General features: G+C 56.3%; 1 protein-coding gene across 1 annotated transcript in view; it reads left to right on the forward strand.

The window, feature by feature from the left end:
- Positions 1 to 24284, forward strand: part of LOC142471056 (complement C3-like) — a 107701-nt gene that overhangs the window by 79788 nt on the left and 3629 nt on the right. Inside the window, exons 31-39 of the mRNA XM_075577855.1 lie at positions 5243 to 5333; positions 5918 to 5969; positions 6386 to 6473; positions 6603 to 6692; positions 8875 to 8980; positions 13876 to 13965; positions 14074 to 14160; positions 16411 to 16494; positions 23602 to 23737. Of these exons, the coding sequence (XP_075433970.1) occupies positions 5243 to 5333; positions 5918 to 5969; positions 6386 to 6473; positions 6603 to 6692; positions 8875 to 8980; positions 13876 to 13965; positions 14074 to 14160; positions 16411 to 16494; positions 23602 to 23737 (824 nt within the window). The remainder of the gene's footprint in view (positions 1 to 5242; positions 5334 to 5917; positions 5970 to 6385; positions 6474 to 6602; positions 6693 to 8874; positions 8981 to 13875; positions 13966 to 14073; positions 14161 to 16410; positions 16495 to 23601; positions 23738 to 24284) is intronic.

The raw sequence follows: 24284 nt of genomic DNA on the forward strand, positions 1-24284 counted from the left end.
TAACCCTGCCAGGGAACCGCAGAGCATCGCGTAACCCGGCCAGGGACCTGCAGAGCATCGTGTAACCCGGCCAGGGAGCCGCAGAGCATCGCGTAACCCGGCCAGGGACTCGCAGAGCATCGCGTAACCCGGCCAGGGAGCCGCAGAGCATCGCGTAACCCGCCCAGGGACCCGCAGAGCATCGCGTAACCCGGCCAGGGAGCCGCAGAGCATCGCGTCACCCGGCCAGGGACCCGCAGAGCATCGCGTAACCCGGCCAGGGAGCCGCAGAGCATCGCGTAACCCGGCCAGGGAGCCGCAGAGCATCGCGTACCCCGGCCAGGGATCCGCAGAGCATCGCGTAACCCGGCCAGGGACCCGCAGAGCATCGCGTAACCCGGCCAGGGACCCGCAGAGCATCGCGTAACCCGGCCAGGGACCCGCAGAGCATCGCGTAACCCGGCCAGGAACCTGCAGAGCATCACGTAACCCGCCCAGGGACCTGCAGAGCATCGTGTAATCCGGCCAGGGAGCCGCAGAGCATCGCGTAACCCGGACAGGGACCCGCAGAGCATCGCGTAACCCGGCCAGGGATCCGCAGAGCATCGCGTAACCCGGCCAGGAACCTGCAGAGCATCGTGTAACCCGGCCAGGGACCCGCAGAGCATCGCGTAACCCGGCCAGGGAGCCGCAGAGCATCGCGTAACCCTGCCAGGGACCTGCAGAGCATCGTGTAATCCGGCCAGGGAGCCGCAGAGCATCGCGTAACCCGGCCAGGGACCCGCAGAGCATCGCGTAACCCGGCCAGGGACCCGCAGAGCATCGCGTAACCCTGCCAGGGACCCGCAGAGCATCGCGTAACCCGGCCAGGGACCCGCAGAGCATCGTGTAACCCGGCCAGGAACCCGCAGAGCATCGCGTAACCCGGCCAGGAACCCGCAGAGCATCGCGTAACCCGGCCAGGGACCCGCAGAGCATCGTGTAACCCGGCCAGGGACTCGCAGAGCATCGCGTAACCCGGCCAGGGAGCCGCAGAGCATCGCGTAACCCGGCCAGGAACCTGCAGAGCATCGCGTAACCCTGCCAGGGAGCCGCAGAGCATCGCGTAACCCGGCCAGGGACCCGCAGAGCATCGCGTAACCCGGCCAGGGACCCGCAGAGCATCGCGTAACCCGGCCAGGGACCCGCAGAGCATCGCGTAACCCGGCCAGGGAGCCGCAGAGCATCGCGTAACCCGGCCAGGGAGCCGCAGAGCGTCGCGTAACCCGGCCAGGGACCCGCAGAGCATCGCGTAACCCGGCCAGGGAGCCGCAGAGCATCGCGTAACCCGGCCAGGGAGCCGCAGAGCATCACGTAACCCTGCCAGGGAGCCGCAGAGCATCGCGTAACCCGGCCAGGGAGCCGCAGAGCATCGCGTAACCCGGCCAGGGAGCCGCAGAGCATCGCGTAACCCGGCCAGGGAGCCGCAGAGCATCGCTTAACCCGGCCACGGACCCGCAGAGCATCGCGTAACCCTGCCAGGGAGCCGCAGAGCATCGCGTAACCCGGCCAGGGAACCGCAGAGCATCGCGTAACCCGGCCAGGGAGCCGCAGAGCATCGCGTAACCCGGCCAGGGAGCCGCAGAGCATCGCGTAACCCGGCCAGGGAGCCGCAGAGCATCGCGTAACCCGGCCAGGGACCCGCAGAGCATCGCGTAACCCGGCCAGGGAGCCGCAGAGCATCGCGTAACCCGGCCAGGGAGCCGCAGAGCATCGCGTAACCCGGCCAGGGACCCGCAGAGCATCGCGTAACCCGGCCAGGGACCCGCAGAGCATCGCGTAACCCGCCCAGGGAGCCGCAGAGCATCGCGTAACCCGGCCAGGGACCCGCAGAGCATCGCGTAACCCGGCCAGGGACTCGCAGAGCATCGCGTAACCCGGCCAGGGAGCCGCAGAGCATCGCGTAACCCGGCCAGGGAGCCGCAGAGCATCGCGTAACCCGGCCAGGGACCCGCAGAGCATCGCGTAACCCGGCCAGGGAGCCGCAGAGCATCGCGTAACCCGGCCAGGGAGCCGCAGAGCATCGCGTAACCCGGCCAGGGAGCCGCAGAGCATCGCGTAACCCGGCCAGGGAGCCGCAGAGCATCGCGTAACCCGGCCAGGGACCCGCAGAGCATCGCGTAACCCGGCCAGGGACCCGCAGAGCATCGCGTAACCCGGCCAGGGACCCGCAGAGCATCGCGTAACCCGGCCAGGGATCCGCAGAGCATCGCGTAACCCGGCCAGGGAGCCGCAGAGCATCGCGTAACCCGGCCAGGGACCCGCAGAGCGTCGCGTAACCCGGCCAGGGAGCCGCAGAGCGTCGCGTAACCCGGCCAGGGACCCGCAGAGCATCGTGTAACCCGGCCAGGAACCTGCAGAGCATCGCGTAACCCACCGCAGAGCATCGCGTAACCCTGCCAGGGAGCCGCAGAGCATCGCGTAACCCGGCCAGGGAGCCGCAGAGCATCGCGTAACCCGGCCAGGGAGCCGCAGAGCATCGCGTAACCCGGCCAGGGAGCCGCAGAGCATCGCGTAACCCGGCCAGCGACCCGCAGAGCATCGCGTAACCCGGCCAGGGACCCGCAGAGCATCGCGTAACCCGGCCAGGGAGCCGCAGAGCATCGCGTAACCCGGCCAGGGAGCCGCAGAGCATCGCGTAACCCGGCCAGGAACCCGCAGAGCATCGCGTAACCCGGCCAGGGAGCCGCAGAGCATCGCGTAACCCGGCCAGGGAGCCGCAGAGCATCGCGTAACCCGGCCAGGGAGCCGCAGAGCATCGCGTAACCCGGCCAGGGACCCGCAGAGCATCGCGTAACCCGGCCAGGGATCCGCAGAGCATCGCGTAACCCGGCCAGGGACCCGCAGAGCATCGCGTAACCCGGCCAGGGACCCGCAGAGCATCGCGTAACCCGGCCAGGGAGCCGCAGAGCATCGCGTAACCCGGCCAGGGACCCGCAGAGCATCGCGTAACCCGGCCAGGAACCTGCAGAGCATCGCGTAACCCACCGCAGAGCATCGCGTAACCCGGCCAGGGACCTGCAGAGCATCGCGTAACCCGGCCAGGGAGCCGCAGAGCATCGCGTAACCCGGCCAGGGACCTGCAGAGCATCGCGTAACCCGGCCAGGGACTCGCAGAGCATCGCGTAACCCGGCCAGGGACCCGCAGAGCATCGCGTAACCCGGCCAGGGACCCGCAGAGCATCGCGTAACCCGGCCAGGGACCCGCAGAGCATCGCGTAACCCGGCCAGGGAGCCGCAGAGCATCGCGTAACCCGGCCAGGGAGCCGCAGAGCATCGCGTAACCCGGACAGGGAGCCGCAGAGCATCGCGTAACCCGGCCAGGAACCCGCAGAGCATCGCGTAACCCGGCCAGGGATCCGCAGAGCATCGCGTAACCCGCCCAGGGAGCCGCAGAGCATCGCGTAACCCGGCCAGGAACCCGCAGAGCATCGCGTAACCCGGCCAGGGACCCGCAGAGCGTCGCGTAACCCGGACAGGGACCCGCAGAGCATCGCGTAACCCGGCCAGGGAGCCGCAGAGCATCGCGTAACCCGGCCAGGGACCCGCAGAGCATCGCGTAACCCGGCCAGGGACCCGCAGAGCATCGCGTAACCCGGCCAGGGAGCCGCAGAGCATCGCGTAACCGGGCCAGGGAGCCGCAGAGCATCGCGTACCCCGGCCAGGGAGCCGCAGAGCATCGCGTACCCCGGCCAGGGAGCCGCAGAGCATCGCGTAACCCGGCCAGGGAGCCGCAGAGCATCGCGTAACCCGGCCAGGAACCCGCAGAGCATCGCGTAACCCGGCCAGGGAGCCGCAGAGCATCGTGTAATCCGGCCAGGGACCCGCAGAGCATCGCGTAACCCGGCCAGGGAGCCGCAGAGCGTCGCGTAACCCGGCCAGGGATCCGCAGAGCATCGCGTAACCCGGCCAGGGACCTGCAGAGCATCGTGTAACCCGGCCAGGGAGCCGCAGAGCATCGCGTAACCCGGCCAGGGACCCGCAGAGCATCGCGTAACCCGGCCAGGGACCTGCAGAGCATCGCGTAACCCGGCCAGGGAGCCGCAGAGCATCGCGTAACCCTGCCAGGGACCCGCAGAGCATCGCGTAACCCTGCCAGGGAGCCGCAGAGCATCGCGTAACCCGGACAGGGAGCCGCAGAGCATCGCGTAACCCGCCCAGGGACCCGCAGAGCATCGCGTAACCCGCCCAGGGACCCGCAGAGCATCGCGTAACCCGGCCAGGGAGCCGCAGAGCATCGCGTAACCCTGCCAGAGAGCCGCAGAGCATCGCGTAACCCGGCCAGGGACCCGCAGAGCATCGCGTAACCCGGCCAGGGAGCCCCCGCCAGATTCGGCATACCCTTGCAAATACCCATCATGCCTTGCTGTTCTGCGTGTTTCCCATCATGCCTTGCTGTTCTGCGTGTTTCCCATCATGCCTTGCTGTTCTGCGTGTTTCCCATCATGCCTTGCTGTTCTGCATGCTACCCATCATGCCTTGCTGTTCTGCGTGTTTCCCATCATGCCTTGCTGTTCTGCGTGTTTCCCATCATGCCTTGCTGTTCTGTGTTACCCATCATGCCTTGCTGTTCTGCGTGTTTCCCATCATGCCTTTCTGTTCTGCGTGTTTCCCATCATGCCTTGCTGTTCTGCGTGTTTCCCATCATGCCTTGCTGTTCCGCGTGTTTCCCATCATGCCTTGCTGTTCTGTGTTACCCATCATGCCTTGCTGTTCTGTGTTACCCATCATGCCTTGCTGTTCTGTGTTTCCCATCATGCCTTGCTGTTCTGCGTGTTTCCCATCATGCCTTGCTGTTCTGCGTGTTTCCCATCATGCCTTGCTGTTCTGTGTTACCCATCATGCCTTGCTGTTCTGTGTTTCCCATCATGCCTTGCTGTTCCGCGTGTTTCCCATCATGCCTTGCTGTTCTGTGTTACCCATCATGCCTTGCTGTTCTGCGTGTTTCCCATCATGCCTTGCTGTTCTGCGTGTTTCCCATCATGCCTTGCTGTTCTGTGTTTCCCATCATGCCTTGCTGCTCTGCGTGTTTCCCATCATGCCTTGCTGTTCTGTGTTTCCCATCATGCCTTGCTGTTCTGCGTGTTTCCCATCATGCCTTGCTGTTCCGCGTGTTTCCCAAACCTTGCTGTTCTGTGTTACCCATCATGCCTTGCTGTTCCGCGTGTTTCCCATCATGCCTTGCTGTTCCGCGTGTGACCCCTTCATGCCTCGCTGTCCCCAGGTGATGTCTGTGTATTACACGCCGATGACCGAGCGCGCCGCCCCCTGCAAGAACTTTGATTTCTCCGTCTCCTTTGAGGACGCTCCGGGCGGTATAAAATAATAATAATAATAATAATATAATATGTAGATATACTGTCCATACACTGCTGACGTTTGCAACATTTAATAGGCAACGTGTGTGTGTGTGCGACACATGTGGGACACTTGTGTGAGTGTGAGACTGTGTGTGTGTGTGTGTGTGTGTGTGTGTGTGTGTGTGTGTGTGTGTGTGTGTGTGTGTGTGTGTGTGTGTGTGTGTGTGTGTGTGTGTTTGTCAAATGTGTCAAGTGTGTGTGTGTGTGTTTATCAAATGTGTCGTGTGTGTGTGTGTGTGTGTGTGTGTGTGTGTGTGTGTGTGTGTGTGTGTGTGTGTGTGTGTGTGTGTGTGTGTGTGTGTCAAATGTGTCAAGTGTGTGTGTATGAGACACTGTGTGTGGGTGTATGTGTATGAGACAGTGTGCATGCGTGACACACATCTGTCTCCTTTGGTTTAACGTGTTCGCACTGGTCAGACGTATACAGTCCTGTCATATTAATATATACCCTCCCTCTCGCACTAACACACGCAGAGATACCAGCGGGCCCGTATATACAGGTCATTGTGCTATATTCTCACCGTTTGTGTCTATTCCAGCAAAGAAGCCAGAGGGAGCCCTGAGATCCATGTATATAAACATCTGTATGAGGTGAGAGTTATGCACATGTATGTGACACGTGTGTGTGTCCGTGTATGTGACATGTCTGTATATAGCCTCCCGCCTTAGTGCCTCTGTATTGCAAACAAACATCCCACGGGGTGAGCACGTTCGCACGTCTCAGCCAGGTCTGCCGCCCTGCCCTTCCCCAGTTTCTCTTAGTGCTTCCACTGCAGCCAGGGATTCTGGGTAATGTCCTGCAAATGAGATAATGTGGCAGGGCAGGGGTTGGCAGACCTGGCAGAGACGTGTGACTGCGCGGGTGGGATTTTTATTGGATGTTCGCTGCACGGGGGGAGGTATTTTTTTAAATTTTATTTTACTCACCCTAACTTATTTAGGGTCTCTGTTTGGTCACTCCTGTGCGTCGCCGGCTGACCGGCTCCGGCGTCCTCTTCTCCCTGCAGGTTCCTGGGGGCCGCGGATTCCACGATGACCATTGTGGACGTGTCCATGCTCACCGGGTTCGCACCGGACTTGGAGGATCTGAATATGGTCAGTCGCAACCGCGGTGTGCCAGCCAGGGTTGGCACAGGGGGTGGGTGGCAGAAGCACCTTCTGGGGCTGGGGAAAGGGTAGGGGTCAGACAGGGTTATTGACTTTTTTTTTTCCTTTTCCACCCAGCTAACAAACAGGGTAGATAAATATATCTCCAAATATGAGATGGATACAACGCATTCAGACCGGGGCTCCCTCATTATTTACCTGGACAAGGTGGGTGTCATTGTTACCTGGGGAAGAGGGAGAGGGCGTGTCTGTTACCTGGAGAGAGGGAGGAGGGCGTGTCTGTTACCTGTGGAAGAGGGAGGAGGGTGTGTCTATTACCTGAGGGAGAGGGTGTGTCTGTTACCTGAGGGAGAGGGAGGAGAGTGTGTCTATTACCTGAGGGAGAGGGCGTATCTGTTACCTGTGGAAGAGGGAGGAGAGTGTGTCTATTACCTGAGGGAGAGGGTGTGTCTATTACCTGAGGGAGAGGGAGGAGAGTGTGTCTATTACCTGAGGGAGAGGGTGTGTCTGTTACCTGGGGAAGAGGGAGAGGGCATGTGTTACCTGGGGAGGAGGGAGAGGGCGTGTCTGGTACCATGGGAAGAGGGAGAGGGCGTGTCTGTTACCTGGGGAAGAGGGAGGAGGGTGTGTCTGTTACCTGGGGAAGAGGGAGGAGGCGTGTCTGGTACCTGGGAAAGAGGGAAAGGGTGTGTGTTACCTGGGGAAGAGGGAGAGGGCGTGTCTGTTACCTGGGGAAGAGGGAGAGGGTGTGTCTGTTACCTGTGAAAGAGGGAGGAGGGCGTGTCTGTTACTTGGGGAAGAGGGAGAGGGCGTGTCTGTTACCTGGGGAAGAGGGCGTGTCTGTTACCTGGGGAAGAGGGAGAGGGTGTGTCTGTTACCTGGGGAAGAGGGAGGAGGGCGTGTCTGTTACTTGGGGAAGAGGGAGAGGGCGTGTCTGTTACCTGGGGAAGAGGGCGTGTCTGTTACCTGGGGAAGAGGGAGAGGGTGTGTCTGTTACCTGGGGAAGAGGGAGGAGGGCATGTCTGTTACTTGGGGAAGAGGGAGAGGGCGTGTCTGTTACCTGGGGAAGAGGGCGTGTCTGTTACCTGGGGAAGAGGGCGTGTCTGTTACCTGGGGAAGAGGGAGGAGGGTGTGTCTGTTCCCTGGGGAAGAGGGAGGAGGGTGTGTCTGTTACCTGGGGAAGAGGGAGGAGGGCATGTCTGTTACCTGGGGAAGAGGGAGAGGGCGTGTCTGTTACCTGGGGAAGGAGAGGACATGTCTGTTACCTGGGGAGGAGGGAGAGGGTGTGTCTGATACCTGGGGAAGAGGGAGGAGGGTGTGTCTCTTACCTGGGGAAGAGGGAGGAGGGTGTGTCTGTTACATGGGGAGGAGGGTGTGTCTGTTACCTGGGGAGGAGGGAGGAGGCATGTCTGTTACCTGGGGAAGAGGGAGAGGGCGTGTCTGTTACAGGGGAAGAGGGAGAGGGCATGTCTGTTACCTGGGGAAGAGGGAGGGGAGTGTCTGTTACCTGGGGAAGAGGGAGAGGGCGTGTCTGTTACCTGGGAAAGAGGGGACGGCGTGTCTGTTACCTGGGGAAGAGGGAGAGGGCGTATCTGTTACCTGGGGAAGGAGAGGACATGTCTGTTACCTGGGGAAGAGGGAGAGGGTGTGTCTGTTACCTGGGGAAGAGGGAGGAGGGCGTGTCTGTTACTTGGGGAAGAGGGAGAGGGCGTGTCTGTTACCTGGGGAAGAGGGCGTGTCTGTTACCTGGGGAAGAGGGCGTGTCTGTTACCTGGGGAAGAGGGAGGAGGGTGTGTCTGTTACCTGGGGAAGAGGGAGAGGGCGTGTCTGTTACCTGGGGAATAGGGAGGGGGCATATCTGTTACCTGGGTAAGAGGGAGAGGGTGTGTCTGTTACCTGGGGAAGAGGGGAAGGCGCGTCTGTTACCTGGGGAAGATGGAGGAGGTTGTGTCTGTTACCTGGGGAAGAGGGAGAGGGCGTGTCTGTTACCTGGGGAAGAGGGAGAGGGCGTGTCTGTTACCTGGGGAGGAGGGAGGGGGCGTGTCTGTTACCTGTGGAAGAGGGAGAGGGCGTGTCTGTTACCTGGGGAGGAGGGAGGGGTCGTGTCTGTTACCTGGGGAAGAGGGGGAGGCGTGTCTGTTACCTGGGGAGGAGGGAGGGGGCATGTCTGTTACCTGGGGAAGAGGGAGGGGGCGTGTCTGTTACCTGGGGAAGAGGGAGGGGGTGTGTCTGTTACCTGGGGAAGAGGGAGGAGGGTGTGTCTGTTACCTGGGGAAGAGGGAGGAGCATTTCTTAACCTTTTCTGTTAACCCATTCCTCCCCTCTCTGCCTTCTCTCTCTCCTTTTGACACTCTTTTTAACCCTCTCCTCCCCGCCCCCCTGTCCGCAGGTATCCGTCACAGAGACCGAGTGCCTGAAGTTTAAGACCCACCAGAACTTCGAGGTGGGGGTCCTGCAGCCGGCTGCCGTGACCGTCTACGAATACTATTCCCTGGGTGAGCCGCCGGACGTAACCCCTTACCTGCGCTGACCCCTCCCCCCCCCCCCAGCCAGCCCCGATCTCCGCCCGTACACACCTTACAATCAGATCAGGGGGGACAGTGTGTGTGTGTACGCGGGTATAGCGCCGCCCCAGGTACACGGCAGTGATACGCGGGACGTCACAATATATCATGGGAATAAGCGCTTCAGCCATTAAACTGCAGGGGGATCCCTGCCCCGAAGAGCTTACAATCTAAGTGGTGTGTGGGGGAGAGCAGGAGGGTGTCCCGGTAAGTGTGACTTGCAAGGGGTCAAGGGTCAGCAAGGTCAGTGCCCATGAGATGTGTAGTAGCAGCCACGGGACTAGGGCAGTGGTATCCCAACTCTGGTTCTCGAGAAACCCCAACAAGGTCCGGTACGAAGGAGATCCATGGGTTTAGCAGAGGTGGCTCATTTAGTGGCTCAGTCATTTGGACTGAACCACCTTATGCTGAAGCAGAGATAGCCTTAATCCCGGACTTGTTAGGGGTTCATGAGGACTGAAGTTGGGCCACCACTGGCGTTGGGCCACCACTGGCGTTGGGCCACCACTGGAGTTGGGCCACCACTGGCGTTGGGCCACCACTGGCGTTGGGCCACCACTGGAGTTGGGCCACCACTGGAGTTGGGCCACCACTGGCATTGGGCAACCACTGGCGTTGCGCCACCACTGGCGTTGGGCCACCACTGGCGTTGGGCCACCACTGGCGTTGGGCCACCACTGGCGTTGGGCCACCACTGGAGTTGGGCCACCACTGGCGTTGGGCCACCACTGGCGTTGGGCCACCACTGGCGTTGGGCCACCACTAGAGTTGGGCCACCACTGGCGTTGGGCCACCACTGGCGTTGGGCCACCACTGGAGTTTGGCAACCACTGGAGTTTGGCCACCACTGGCGTTGGGCCACCACTGGCGTTGGGCCACCACTGGCGTTGGGCCACCACTGGCGTTGGGCCACCACTGGCGTTGGGCCACCACCGGCGTTGGGCCACCACTGGCGTTGCCAACCCACTGGAGTTGGGCCACCACTGGCGTTGGGCCACCACTGGCGTTGGGCCACCACTGGAGTTGGGCCACCACTGGTGTTGGGCCACCACTGGTCTAGTACATTGTAGCTACCCAACTGCCTAAATGACCAATAACTGACATTTGAAGAAACCAGCCATTGCACTCAGCAGTTAGAAGCCCGGAGACTCTGCTCTCTTACACAAGTTGCAGGGGGGGTCCAGCAGATATACGCACACTCGGATATATGCAGATATACGCACACTCGGATATATGCAGATATACGCACACTCGGATATATGCAGATATACGCACACTCGGATATATGCAGATACACGCACACTCGGATATATGCAGATATACGCACACTCGGATATATGCAGATATACACACACTCGGATATATGCAGATATACGCACACTCGGATATATGCAGATATACGCACACTCGGATATATGCAGATATACGCACACTCGGATATATGCAGATACACGCACACTCGGATATATGCAGATATACGCACACTCGGATATATGCAGATATACACACACTCGGATATATGCAGATACACGCACACTCGGATATATGCAGATATACGCACACTCGGATATATGCAGATATACGCACACTCGGATATATGCAGATATACGCACACTCGGATATATGCAGATACACGCACACTCGGATATATGCAGATATACGCACACTCGGATATATGCAGATATACACACACTCGGATATATGCAGATACACGCACACTCGGATATATGCAGATATACGCACACTCGGATATATGCAGATATACGCACACTCGGATATATGCAGATATACGCACACTCGGATATATGCAGATATACGCACACTCGGATATATGCAGATATACGCACACTCGGATATATGCAGATATACGCACACTCGGATATATGCAGATATACGCACACTCGGATATATGCAGATATACGCACACTCGGATATATGCAGATATACGCACACTCGGATATATGCAGATACACGCACACTCGGATATATGCAGATATACGCACACTCGGATATATGCAGATACACGCACACTCGGATATATGCAGATATACGCACACTCGGATATATGCAGATATACGCACACTCGGATATATGCAGATATACGCACACTCGGATATATGCAGATATACGCACACTCGGATATATGCAGATATACGCACACTCGGATATATGCAGATACACGCACACTCGGATATATGCAGATATACGCACACTCGGATATATGCAGATACACGCACACTCGGATATATGCAGATACACGCACACTCGGATATATGCAGATATATGCATACTCGGATATATGCAGATATACGCACACTCGGATATATGCAGATATACGCACACTCGGATATATGCAGATATACGCACACTCGGATATATGCAGATGTACGCACACTCGGATATATGCAGATATACGCACACTCGGATATATGCAGATGTACGCACACTCGGATATATGCAGATATACGCACACTCGGATATATGCAGATGTATGCACACTCGGATATATGCAGATATACGCACACTCGGATATATGCAGATGTATGCACACTCGGATATATGCAGATATACGCACACTCGGATATATGCAGATACACGCGCACTCGGATATATGCAGATATACGCACACTCGGATATATCCAGATACACGCGCACTCGGATATATGCAGATATACGCACACTCGGATATATGCAGATGTACGCAAACTCGGATATATGCAGATACACGCACACTCGGATATATGCAGATATATGCATACTCGGATATATGCAGATATACGCACACTCGGATATATGCAGATATACGCACACTCGGATATATGCAGATATACGCACACTCGGATATATGCAGATGTACGCACACTCGGATATATGCAGATGTACGCAAACTCGGATATATGCAGATGTATGCACACTCGGATATATGCAGATATACGCACACTCGGATATATGCAGATGTATGCACACTCGGATATATGCAGATATACGCACACTCGGATATATGCAGATACACGCGCACTCGGATATATGCAGATATACGCACACTCGGATATATGCAGATACACGCGCACTCGGATATATGCAGATATACGCACACTCGGATATATGCAGATGTACGCAAACTCGGATATATGCAGATACACGCACACTCAGATATATGCAGATATACGCACACTCGGATATATGCAGATGTACGCAAACTCGGATATATGCAGATACACGCACACTCGGATATATGCAGATATACGCACACTCAGATATATGCAGATATACGCACACTCGGATATATGCAGATACACGCACACTCGGATATATGCAGATATACGCGCACTCGGATATATGCAGATATACGCACACTCGGATATATGCAGATATACGCAAACTCGGATATATGCAGATATACGCACACTCGGATATATGCAGATACACGCACACTCGGATATATGCAGATATACGCACACTCGGATATATGCAGATACACGCACACTCAGATATATGCAGATATACGCACACTCGGATATATGCAGATACACGCACACTCGGATATATGCAGATATACGCACACTCGGATATATGCAGATGTACGCAAACTCGGATATATGCAGATATACACACACTCGGATATATGCAGATGTACGCAAACTCGGATATATGCAGATATACGCACACTCGGATATATGCAGATACACGCACACTCGGATATATGCAGATACACGCATACTCGGATATATGCAGATATACGCACACTCGGATATATGCAGATATACGCACACTCGGATATATGCAGATACACGCACACTCGGATATATGCAGATATACGCACACTCGGATATATGCAGATATACGCACACTCGGATATATGCAGATTTACGCACACTCGGATATATGCAGATATACGCACACTCGGATATATGCAGATATACACACACTCGGATATATGCAGATATACGCACACTCGGATATATGCAGATACACGCACACTCGGATACATGCAGATATACGCACACTCGGATATATGCAGATGTAGCCAATGGTTTTTCTACCCGTCAACGTTGTACAAAACAATCTGCATTCAACTGCGCCCGAGGGCACGTCCTCCCAACGCGCATCAACCTTTGTTTCAAGGGCGGGGCGAGTTAAGGCTGCATATGTACATTAAAGGTGCGATCCCACGGCGTAAGCCACTTCCATTTCTTAGGGGTCTCTGGGTGGGGGGCGGGGGGAGACGTGCTCATCAGTGGAGTGTTTTCTTTCTCTTTATCCCCCCTTTGTCCTTATCAGAGCCAATAAAGATATGGGGGGGGGTCTGGTTGTACAAGCACTTGCTGAACACATGGTGACATCACACAGTGACATCACACAGTGACATCACACAAAAGAGAGCAGTAGGAGAAAATCAACCCCTTCCCAAGTCTACCTGAGAATAATACTTCTGCAGATGTAGCTAAGCTAACTGTCTTCGGTGTTTCGACCGTCCGCGGCTATGAGACCACGGTGGTCGCAGCACCGGGAGAGTAACCTTGAGGGGTGTCCCATTCGGAAGGATGGACCCACCACTGCTCGATTTCGGGAGACACTGTTTCCGGCGCCCAACTGGGGACAGTGAGTCTTGTTACAGCTGTAGGTGTCAGATTTGGGTACAAGAGGTCTTCATTACCCAGGTGAGACCCCGTCAACATGTCACCGGAGTGAGGTCCCCATGGTCCTAGGAAGGGTTTGCCCCTATAACGCAGACACGCAGAGATATACACACCCACACAAACAGGTCTACGCAGCGTGTCCCGCAGGCCGCAGCCGTGAAACGCGTCTCTCGTCCCCCCACGCAGAAAACCGGTGCACCAAGTTCTACCACCCGACTGAGGAGCAGGGGGAGATGCGGCGGATCTGCAAAGAGACCGAGTGTCGCTGCGTGGCGGGTACGTGGCGGTTGGTCGATCACCCCTGCTGGGTTGGCTCCCCGAGTGTGGGCGGAGACGCGGCCCTCGCGCTCAGACGATTCACCTCTGTCCCCTCTTTAATCGCAGAAAATTGCAATCTGAGGAACAGGTACATGGAGGAGGTGGACTTCCTGGAACGGGTGGATGCCGCGTGCGAGTCCGGCGTGGATTACGGTAAAGGAGCGCTCTTATCTGTAACAGGGTGTCCCCGTAAGGGGAGAGCAGACTCCTGGGTCCTCACTGTTTGTGTCACCCAACGGGTGAGGGACAGACGCCTGGGTCCTCTCTCTTTGCCACCCTACGGGTTACTACAGACTCCTGGGTCCTCTCTCTTTGCCACCCTACGGGTGAGGGACAGACTCCTGGGTCCTCTCTCTTTGCCACCCTACGGGTTACTACAGACTCCTGGGTCCTCTCTCTTTGCCACCCTGCGGGTGAGGGACAGACTCCTGGGTCCTCTCTCTTTGCCACCCTGCGGGTGAGGGACAGACTCCTGGGTCCTCTCTCTTTGCCACCCTATGGGTGAGTGACAGACTCCTGGGTCCTCTCTCTTTGCCACCCTACGGGTGAGTGACAGACTCCTGTTCCTCTCTCTTTGCCACCCTGCGGGTGAGGGACAGACTCCTGGGTCCTCTCTCTTTGCCACCCTGCGGGTGAGGGACAGACTCCTGGGTCCTCTCTCTTTGCCACCCTACGGGTGAGAGACTCCTGGGTCCTCTCTCTTTGCCACCCTGCGGGTGAGAGACTCCTGGGTCCTCTCTCTTTGCCACCCTACGGGTGAGGGACAGACTCCTGGGTCCTCTCTCTTTGCCACCCTACGGGTGAGGGACAGACTCCTGGGTCCTCTCTCTTTGCCACCCTGTTGGTAGTGACAGACTCCTGTTCCTCTCTCTTTGCCACCCTGCGGGTGAGGGACAGACTCCTGGGTCCTCTCTCTTTGCCACCCTATGGGTGAGGGACAGACTCCTGTTCCTCTCTCTTTGCCACCCTACGGGTGAGAGACTCCTGGGTCCTCTCTCTTTGCCACCCTGCGGGTGAGAGACTCCTGGGTCCTCTCTCTTTGCCACCCTACGGGTGAGGGACAGACTCCTGGGTCCTCTCTCTTTGCCACCCTACGGGTGAGGGACAGACTCCTGGGTCCTCTCTCTTTGCCACCCTGTTGGTAGTGACAGACTCCTGTTCCTCTCTCTTTGCCACCCTGCGGGTGAGGGACAGACTCCTGGGTCCTCTCTCTTTGCCACCCTACGGGTGAGGGACAGACTCCTGGGTCCTCTCTCTTTGCCACCCTGCGGGTGAGAGACTCCTGTTCCTCTCTCTTTGCCACCCTGCGGATGAGAGACTCCTGGGTCCTCTCTCTTTGCCACCCTACGGGTGAGGGACAGACTCCTATTCCTCTATCTTTGCCACCCTATGGATGAGAGACTCCTGGGTCCTCTCTCTTTGCCAGCCTGCGGGTGAGAGACTCCTGGGTCCTCTCTCTTTGCCAGCCTGCGGGTGAGAGACTCCTGGGTCCTCTCTCTTTGCCACCCTACGGGTGAGTGACAGACTCCTGGGTCCTCTCTATTTGCCACCCTACGGGTGAGTGACAGACTCCTGGGTCCTCTCTCTTTGCCACCCTACGGGTGAGTGACAGACTCCTGGGTCCTCTCTCTTTGCCACCCTGCGGATGAGAGACTCCTGGGTCCTCTCTCTTTGCCACCCTGCGGGTGAGGGACAGACTCCTGGGTCCTCTCTCTTTGCCACCCTACGGGTGAGGGACAGACTCCTGGGTCCTCTCTCTTTGCCACCCTACGGGTGAGGGACAGACTCCTGGGTCCTCTCTCTTTGCCACCCTACGGGTGAGGGACAGACTCCTGGGTCCTCTCTCTTTGCCACCCTGTGGGTGAGGGACAGACTCCTGGGTCCTCTCTCTTTGCCACCCTACGGGTGAGGGACAGACTCCTGGGTCCTCTCTCTTTGCCACCCTGCGGGTGAGTGACAGACTCCTGGGTCCTCTCTCTTTGCCACCCTACGGGTGAGTGACAGACTCCTGGGTCCTCTCTCTTTGCCACCCTGCGGGTTACTACAGACTCCTGTGTCTTCTCTCTTTGCCACCCTATGGGTGAGGGACAGACTCCTGGGTCTTCTCTCTTTGCCACCCTACGGGTGAGTGACAGACTCCTGGGTCCTCTCTCTTTGCCACCCTAGGGGTGAGGGACAGACTCCTGTGTCTTCTCTCTTTGCCACCCTATGGGTGAGGGACAGACTCCTGGGTCTTCTCTCTTTGCCAGCCTGCGGGGGAAAGCAAGACGACTCTTGGGCCTCGCCTGTGACCCCATACGGAGAAACACATCCGTACAGCGAGGGATCCCTCTAACTCGGGGGCTTCAGTGGGGGGCTGGAAGATTCCACGTATTCAGGAGACTTTGACCTTTCCCTCCTCAGTGTATGAATGCCAACTGGTGAAAGTGGAGCAGACCGGGGCCTACGACTACTACACGATGATGATCAACAGGGTCGTTAAGTTAGGTAACTATATCTAAAAGCTGTCGTGCCCGAGGGTGGACTCCCACCTCCTGGTAACCAGTGGGGACCTCCCGATCCATTCAATACAATACGTAGGATGAAGTGTTCGTGTATTCATAGTGTTTATTCTAATGACGGTAATAACTGTGTACTGTATGAGTTCACGTGATGACATTTTCTGTACATTCATTTCCCGGATTATGTGGGAAAGAAGTTGGTGGGGTGCTCTCGTGAGTTTTTCATTTGTCATTAAATAGTTTGCTCCTCTTAGCCCCTCACACCCCACCTACTAGCTCCTTACACCCCACCTAATAACCCCTTACACCCCACCTACTAACCCCTCACACCCCACCTACTAACTCCGTACACCCCACCTACTAACCCCTTACACGCCACCTACTAACCCCTTACACGCCATCTACTAACTCCTTACACCCCACCCACTAACCCCTCACACCCCACCTACTAACTCCTTACACCCCACCTACTAATCCCTTACACGCCATCTACTAACTCCTTACACCCCACCTACTAACTCCTCACACCCCACCAACTAACTCCTTACACCCCACCTACTAACTCCTCACACCCCACCTACTAAACCCATATACCCCACCTACTAACCCCTCACAACCCACCTACTAACCCCTCACACCCCACCTACTAACCCCTCACACCCCACCTACTAACTCCTTACACCCCACCTACTAACCCCTTACACGCCACCTACTAACCCCTTACACGCCACCTACTAACTCCTTACACCCCACCTACTAACCCCTCACACCCCACCTACTAACTCCTTACACCCCACCTACTAACCCCTCACACCCCACCTACTAACCCCTTACACGCCACCTACTAACCCCTTACACGCCACCTACTAACTCCTTACACCCCACCTACTAACCCCTCACACCCCACCTACTAACTCCTCACACCCCTCCAACTAACTCCTTACACCCCACCTACTAACTCCTCACACCCCACCTACTAAACCCATATACCCCACCTACTAACCCCTCACAACCCACCTACTAACCCCTCACACCCCACCTACTAACCCCTTACACGCCACCTACTAACCCCTTACACGCCACCTACTAACTCCTTACAACCCACCTACTAACCCCTCACACCCCACCTACTAACTCCTTACACCCCACCTACTAACCCCTCACACACCACCTACTAAACCCATAAACCCCACCTACTAACCCCTCACAACCCACCTACTAACCCCTCACACCCCACCTACTAACCCCTCACACCCCACCTACTAACTCCTTACACCCCAACTACTAACTTCTCACACCCCACCTACTAACCCCTCACACCCCAACTACTAACCCCTCACACCCCACCTACTAACCCCTCACACACCACCTACTAACCCCTCACACACCACCTACTAAACCCATAAACCCCACCACCTACTAACCCCTCACAACCCACCTACTAACCCCTCACACCCCACCTACTAACTCCTTACACCCCACCTACTAACCCCTTACACCCCACCTACTAACCCCTCACACCCCACCTACTAACCCCTCACACCCCACCTACCAACCCCTCACACCCCACCTACTAACCCCTCACACTCCACCTACTAACCCCTCACACCCCAACTACTAACCCCTCACACACCACCTACTAAACCCATAAACCCCACCACCTACTAACCCCTCACAACCCACCTACTAACCCCTCACACCCCACCTACTAACTCCTTACACCCCACCTACTAACCCCTTACACCCCACCTACTAACCCCTCACACCCCACCTACTAAACCCTCACACCCCACCTACCAACCCCTCACACCCCACCTACTAACCCCTCACACTCCACCTACTAACCCCTCACACCCCAACTACTAACCCTTCACACCCCACCAACTAACTCCTTACACCCCACCTACTAACCCCTCACACCCCACCTACAAACCCCACACCCCACCTACTAACTCCTTACACCCCACCTACTAAACCCATATACCCCACCTACTAACCCCTTACACCCCACCTACTAACTAACCCCTTACACCCCACCTACTAACCCCTCACACCCTACCTACTAATCCCTCACACCTCCACCTACCAACCCCTCACACCTCCACCTACCAACCCCTCACACCCCACCTACTAACCCCTCACACCCCACCTACTAATCCCTCACACCCCACCTACTAACCCCTCACACCCCACCTACTAACCCTTCACACCCCACCTACTAACACCTCACACCCCACGTACTAACACCTTACACCTCACCTACTAACCCCTTACACCTCACCTACTAACCCTACACCCCAAATACTAACCCCTCACACTCCACCCACTAACCCCTTATACTTCACCTACTATTCCCTCACACCTCCACCTACTAATCCCTCAAACCCCACAAACCCCTTACACCCCAACTAATAACCCCTCACACCCCACCTACTAACTCCTTACACCCCACCTACTAATCCCTTACACGCCATCTACTAACTCCTTACACCCCACCTACTAACCCCTCACACCCCACCTACTAACTCCTTACACCCCACCTACTAACCCCTCACACACCACCTACTAAACCCATAAACCCCACCTACTAACCCCTCACAACCCACCTACTAACCCCTCACACCCCACCTACTAACCCCTCACACCCCACCTACTAACTCCTTACACCCCAACTACTAACTTCTCACACCCCACCTACTAACCCCTCACACCCCAACTACTAACCCCTCACACCCCACCTACTAACCCCTCACACCCCACCTACTAACCCCTCACACACCACCTACTAAACCCATAAACCCCACCACCTACTAACCCCTCACAACCCACCTACTAACCCCTCACACCCCACCTACTAACTCCTTACACCCCACCTACTAACTCCTTACACCCCACCTACTAACCCCTCACACCCCACCTACTAACCCCTCACACCCCACCTACCAACCCCTCACACCCCACCTACTAACCCCTCACACTCCACCTACTAACCCCTCACACCCCAACTACTAACCCTTCACACCCCACCAACTAACTCCTTACACCCCACCTACTAACCCCTCACACCCCACCTACAAACCCCACACCCCACCTACTAACTCCTTACACCCCACCTACTAAACCCATAAACCCCACCACCTACTAACCCCTCACAACCCACCTACTAACCCCTCACACCCCACCTACTAACTCCTTACACCCCACCTACTAACCCCTTACACCCCACCTACTAACCCCTCACACCCCACCTACTAACCCCTCACACCCCACCTACCAACCCCTCACACCCCACCTACTAACCCCTCACACTCCACCTACTAACCCCTCACACCCCAACTACTAACCCTTCACACCCCACCAACTAACTCCTTACACCCCACCTACTAACCCCTCACACTCCACCTACTAACCCCTCACACCCCAACTACTAACCCTTCACACCCCACCTACTAAACCCATATACCCCACCTACTAACCCCTTACACCCCACCTACTAACTAACCCCTTACACCCCACCTACTAACCCCTCACACCCTACCTACTAATCCCTCACACCTCCACCTACCAACCCCTCACACCTCCACCTACCAACCCCTCACACCCCACCTACTAACCCCTCACACCCCACCTACTAATCCCTCACACCCCACCTACTAACCCCTCACACCCCACCTACTAACCCTTCACACCCCACCTACTAACACCTCACACCCCACGTACTAACACCTCACACCTCACCTACTAACCCCTTACACCTCACCTACTAACCCTACACCCCAAATACTAACCCCTCACACTCCACCCACTAACCCCTTATACTTCACCTACTATTCCCTCACACCTCCACCTACTAATCCCTCAAACCCCACAAACCCCTTACACCACAACTAATAACCCCTCACACCCCACCTACTAACCCCTTACACCCCATCTACTAACCCCTCATACCTTCCCCTACTAACCCCTCACACCCCACCTACTAACCCCTCACACCCCACCTACTAACCCCTCACACCCCACCTACTAACCCCTCACACCCTACCTACTAATCCCTCACACCTCCACCTACCAACCCCTCACACCCCACCTACTAACCCCTCACACCCCACCTACTAATCCCTCACACCCCACCTACTAACCCCTCACACCCCACCTACTAACCCTTCACACCCCACCTACTAACACCTCACACCCCACGTACTAACACCTCACACCTCACCTACTAACCCCTTACACCTCACCTACTAACCCTACACCCCAAATACTAACCCCTCACACTCCACCCACTAACCCCTTATACTTCACCTACTATTCCCTCACACCTCCACCTACTAATCCCTCAAACCCCACAAACCCCTTACACCCCAACTAATAACCCCTCACATCCCACCTACTAACTCCTTACACCCCACCTACTAATCCCTTACACGCCATCTACTAACTCCTTACACCCCACCTACTAACCCCTCACACCCCACCTACTAACTCCTTACACCCCACCTACTAACCCCTCACACACCACCTACTAAACCCATAAACCCCACCTACTAACCCCTCACAACCCACCTACTAACCCCTCACACCCCACCTACTAACCCCTCACACCCCACCTACTAACTCCTTACACCCCAACTACTAACTTCTCACACCCCACCTACTAACCCCTCACACCCCAACTACTAACCCCTCACACCCCACCTACTAACCCCTCACACCCCACCTACTAACCCCTCACACACCACCTACTAAACCCATAAACCCCACCACCTACTAACCCCTCACAACCCACCTACTAACCCCTCACACCCCACCTACTAACTCCTTACACCCCACCTACTAACCCCTTACACCCCACCTACTAACCCCTCACACCCCACCTACTAACCCCTCACACCCCACCTACCAACCCCTCACACCCCACCTACTAACCCATCACACTCCACCTACTAACCCCTCACACCCCACCTACTAACTCCTTACACCCCACCTACTAAACCCATATACCCCACCTACTAACCCCTTACACCCCACCTACTAACTAACCCCTTACACCCCACCTACTAACCCCTCACACCCCACCTACTAACCCCTCACACCCCACCTACTAACCCCTCACACCCCACCTACTAACCCCTCACACCCTACCTACTAATCCCTCACACCTCCACCTACCAACCCCTCACACCCCACCTACTAACCCCTCACACCCCACCTACTAATCCCTCACACCCCACCTACTAATCCCTCACACCCCACCTACTAACCCCTCACACCCCACCTACTAACCCTTCACACCCCACCTACTAACACCTCACACCCCACGTACTAACACATCACACCTCACCTACTAACCCCTTACACCTCACCTACTAACCCTACACCCCAAATACTAACCCCTCACACTCCACCCACTAACCCCTTATACTTCACCTACTATTCCCTCACACCTCCACCTACTAATCCCTCAAACCCCACAAACCCCTTACACCCCAACTAATAACCCATCACACCCCACCTACTAACCCCTTACACCCCATCTACTAACCCCTCATACCTTCCCCTACAAACCCCTCAGACCCCAACCTACTAAAAAAAAAACACCTCCACCTACTAATCCCTCACACCTCCACTTACTAACCCCTAACACCCCACCTACTAAAACCCTCACACCCCAGCTACTAACCCTTCAAACATCTACCTACTAACCCCTTACACACCACCTATTAACCCCTCAAACCTTCACCTACCAAAACCTTCATACTTCCACCTACTAACCCCTCACACCCCACCTAATAACCCCTCACACCCCACCTAATAACCCCTTACACCCCAACTACTAACCCCTCACATCCCACCTACTAACCCCTTACACCCCGTCTACTAATCTCTCATATCTCCCCTACAAACCCCTTAAACCCCCACCTACCAAAACGCTCACACCTCACCTACTAACTCTTCACACCCCACATACTAACCCCTCACACCCCAGCTATTAACCCTTCAAACCTCTACTTACTAACCCCTCACACCCCACCTATTAACCCCTCGCACCCCAACTACTAACCCCTTACACTCCACCTACTAATCCCTCACACCCCAACTACTAACCCCTTACACCCCACTTACTAACCCCTCACACCCCACCTACTAACCCCTCGCACCCCACCTACTAACCCCTCGCACCCCACCTACTAACCCCTCGCACCCCACCTACTAACCCCTCACACCCAAACTACTAACCCCTCACGCTCCACCTACTAACCCCTCACACCCCACCTACTAACCCCTCGCACCCCACCTACTAACCCCTCGCACCCCACCTACTAACCCCTCGCACCCCAACTACTAACCCCTCACACTCCACCTACTAACCCCTCGCACCCCACCTACTAACCCCTCACACCCCACCTACTAACCCTTCACACTCCACCTACTAACCCCTCACACCCCAACTACTAACCCCTTACACCCCACCTACTAACCCCTCACACCCCAACTACTAACCCCTTACACCCCACCTACTAACTGCTTACACCCCACCTCCTAACCCCTCACACCCCACCTACTAACCGCTCACACCCCACCTACTACTCCTTACACCCTACCTACTAACCCCTCACACCTTCATCTACTAACCCCTTACACCTCCACCTACTAATCCCTCACACCCCACCTACCAATCCCCCAAATCTCCACCTACTAACCCCTTACACCCCAACTATTAACCCTTTACACCCCAAATACTAATCCCTTACACCCCAAATACTAACCCCTCACACCCCAACTACTAACCCCTCACACCCCAACTACTAACCCCACACCCCAACTACTAACCCCTCACACTCCACCTACTAACCCCACACCCCAACTACTAACCCCTCACACTCCACCTACTAACCCCACACTCCACCTACTAACCCCTCACACTCCAACTACTAACCCCTCACACCCCACCTACTAACCCCTCACACCCCAACTACTAACCCCTCACACCCCAACTACTAACCCCTTACACCCCACCTACTAACCCCTTACACCCCACCTCCTAACCCCTCACTCACCCCACCCTAACCCCTCCTGTGATCTCTCCTAGGTACTGATGAGGTATTAAGGGGGAGCGAGCGTCAGTTCCTGAGTCACCGTGCCTGCAGAGACTCCCTCAAACTGACCCCTGGACGTCTCTACATCGTCTGGGGCCACAGGAGCGACATATGGGACTTAAAGGCAGAGTAAGTATGACCATCAACCTCACAGGTCCAATCTCTCTCACCCCCTCCATACCTCTCACCCCCCTCCTAATACACAGGCATCAGGGACACTTACATCTCACCTCCCCTCCTAATACACAGACATCAGGGACATGTACCTCTCACCCCCTCCTAATACACAGACATCAGGGACATGTACCTCTCACCCCCTCCTAATACACAGGCATCAGGGACACTTACATCTCACCTCCTCCTAATACACAGACATCAGGGACACGTACCTCTCACCCCCTCCTAATACACAGGCATCAGGGACACGTGCCTCTCACCCCCTCCTAATACACAGACATCAGGGACACGTGCCTCTCACCCCCTCCTAATACACAGACATCAGGGACACGTACCTCTCACCTCCCCTCCTAATACACAGGCATCAGGGACACGTACCTCTCACCCCCTCCTAATACACAGACATCAGGGACACGTACCTCTCACCTCCCCTCCTAATACACAGGCATCAGGGACACGTACCTCTCACCCCCTCCTAATACACAGGCATCAGGGACAC

This window comes from Ascaphus truei, chromosome 20, assembly GCF_040206685.1.
Source record: "Ascaphus truei isolate aAscTru1 chromosome 20, aAscTru1.hap1, whole genome shotgun sequence".
Taxonomy (NCBI): domain Eukaryota; kingdom Metazoa; phylum Chordata; class Amphibia; order Anura; family Ascaphidae; genus Ascaphus; species Ascaphus truei.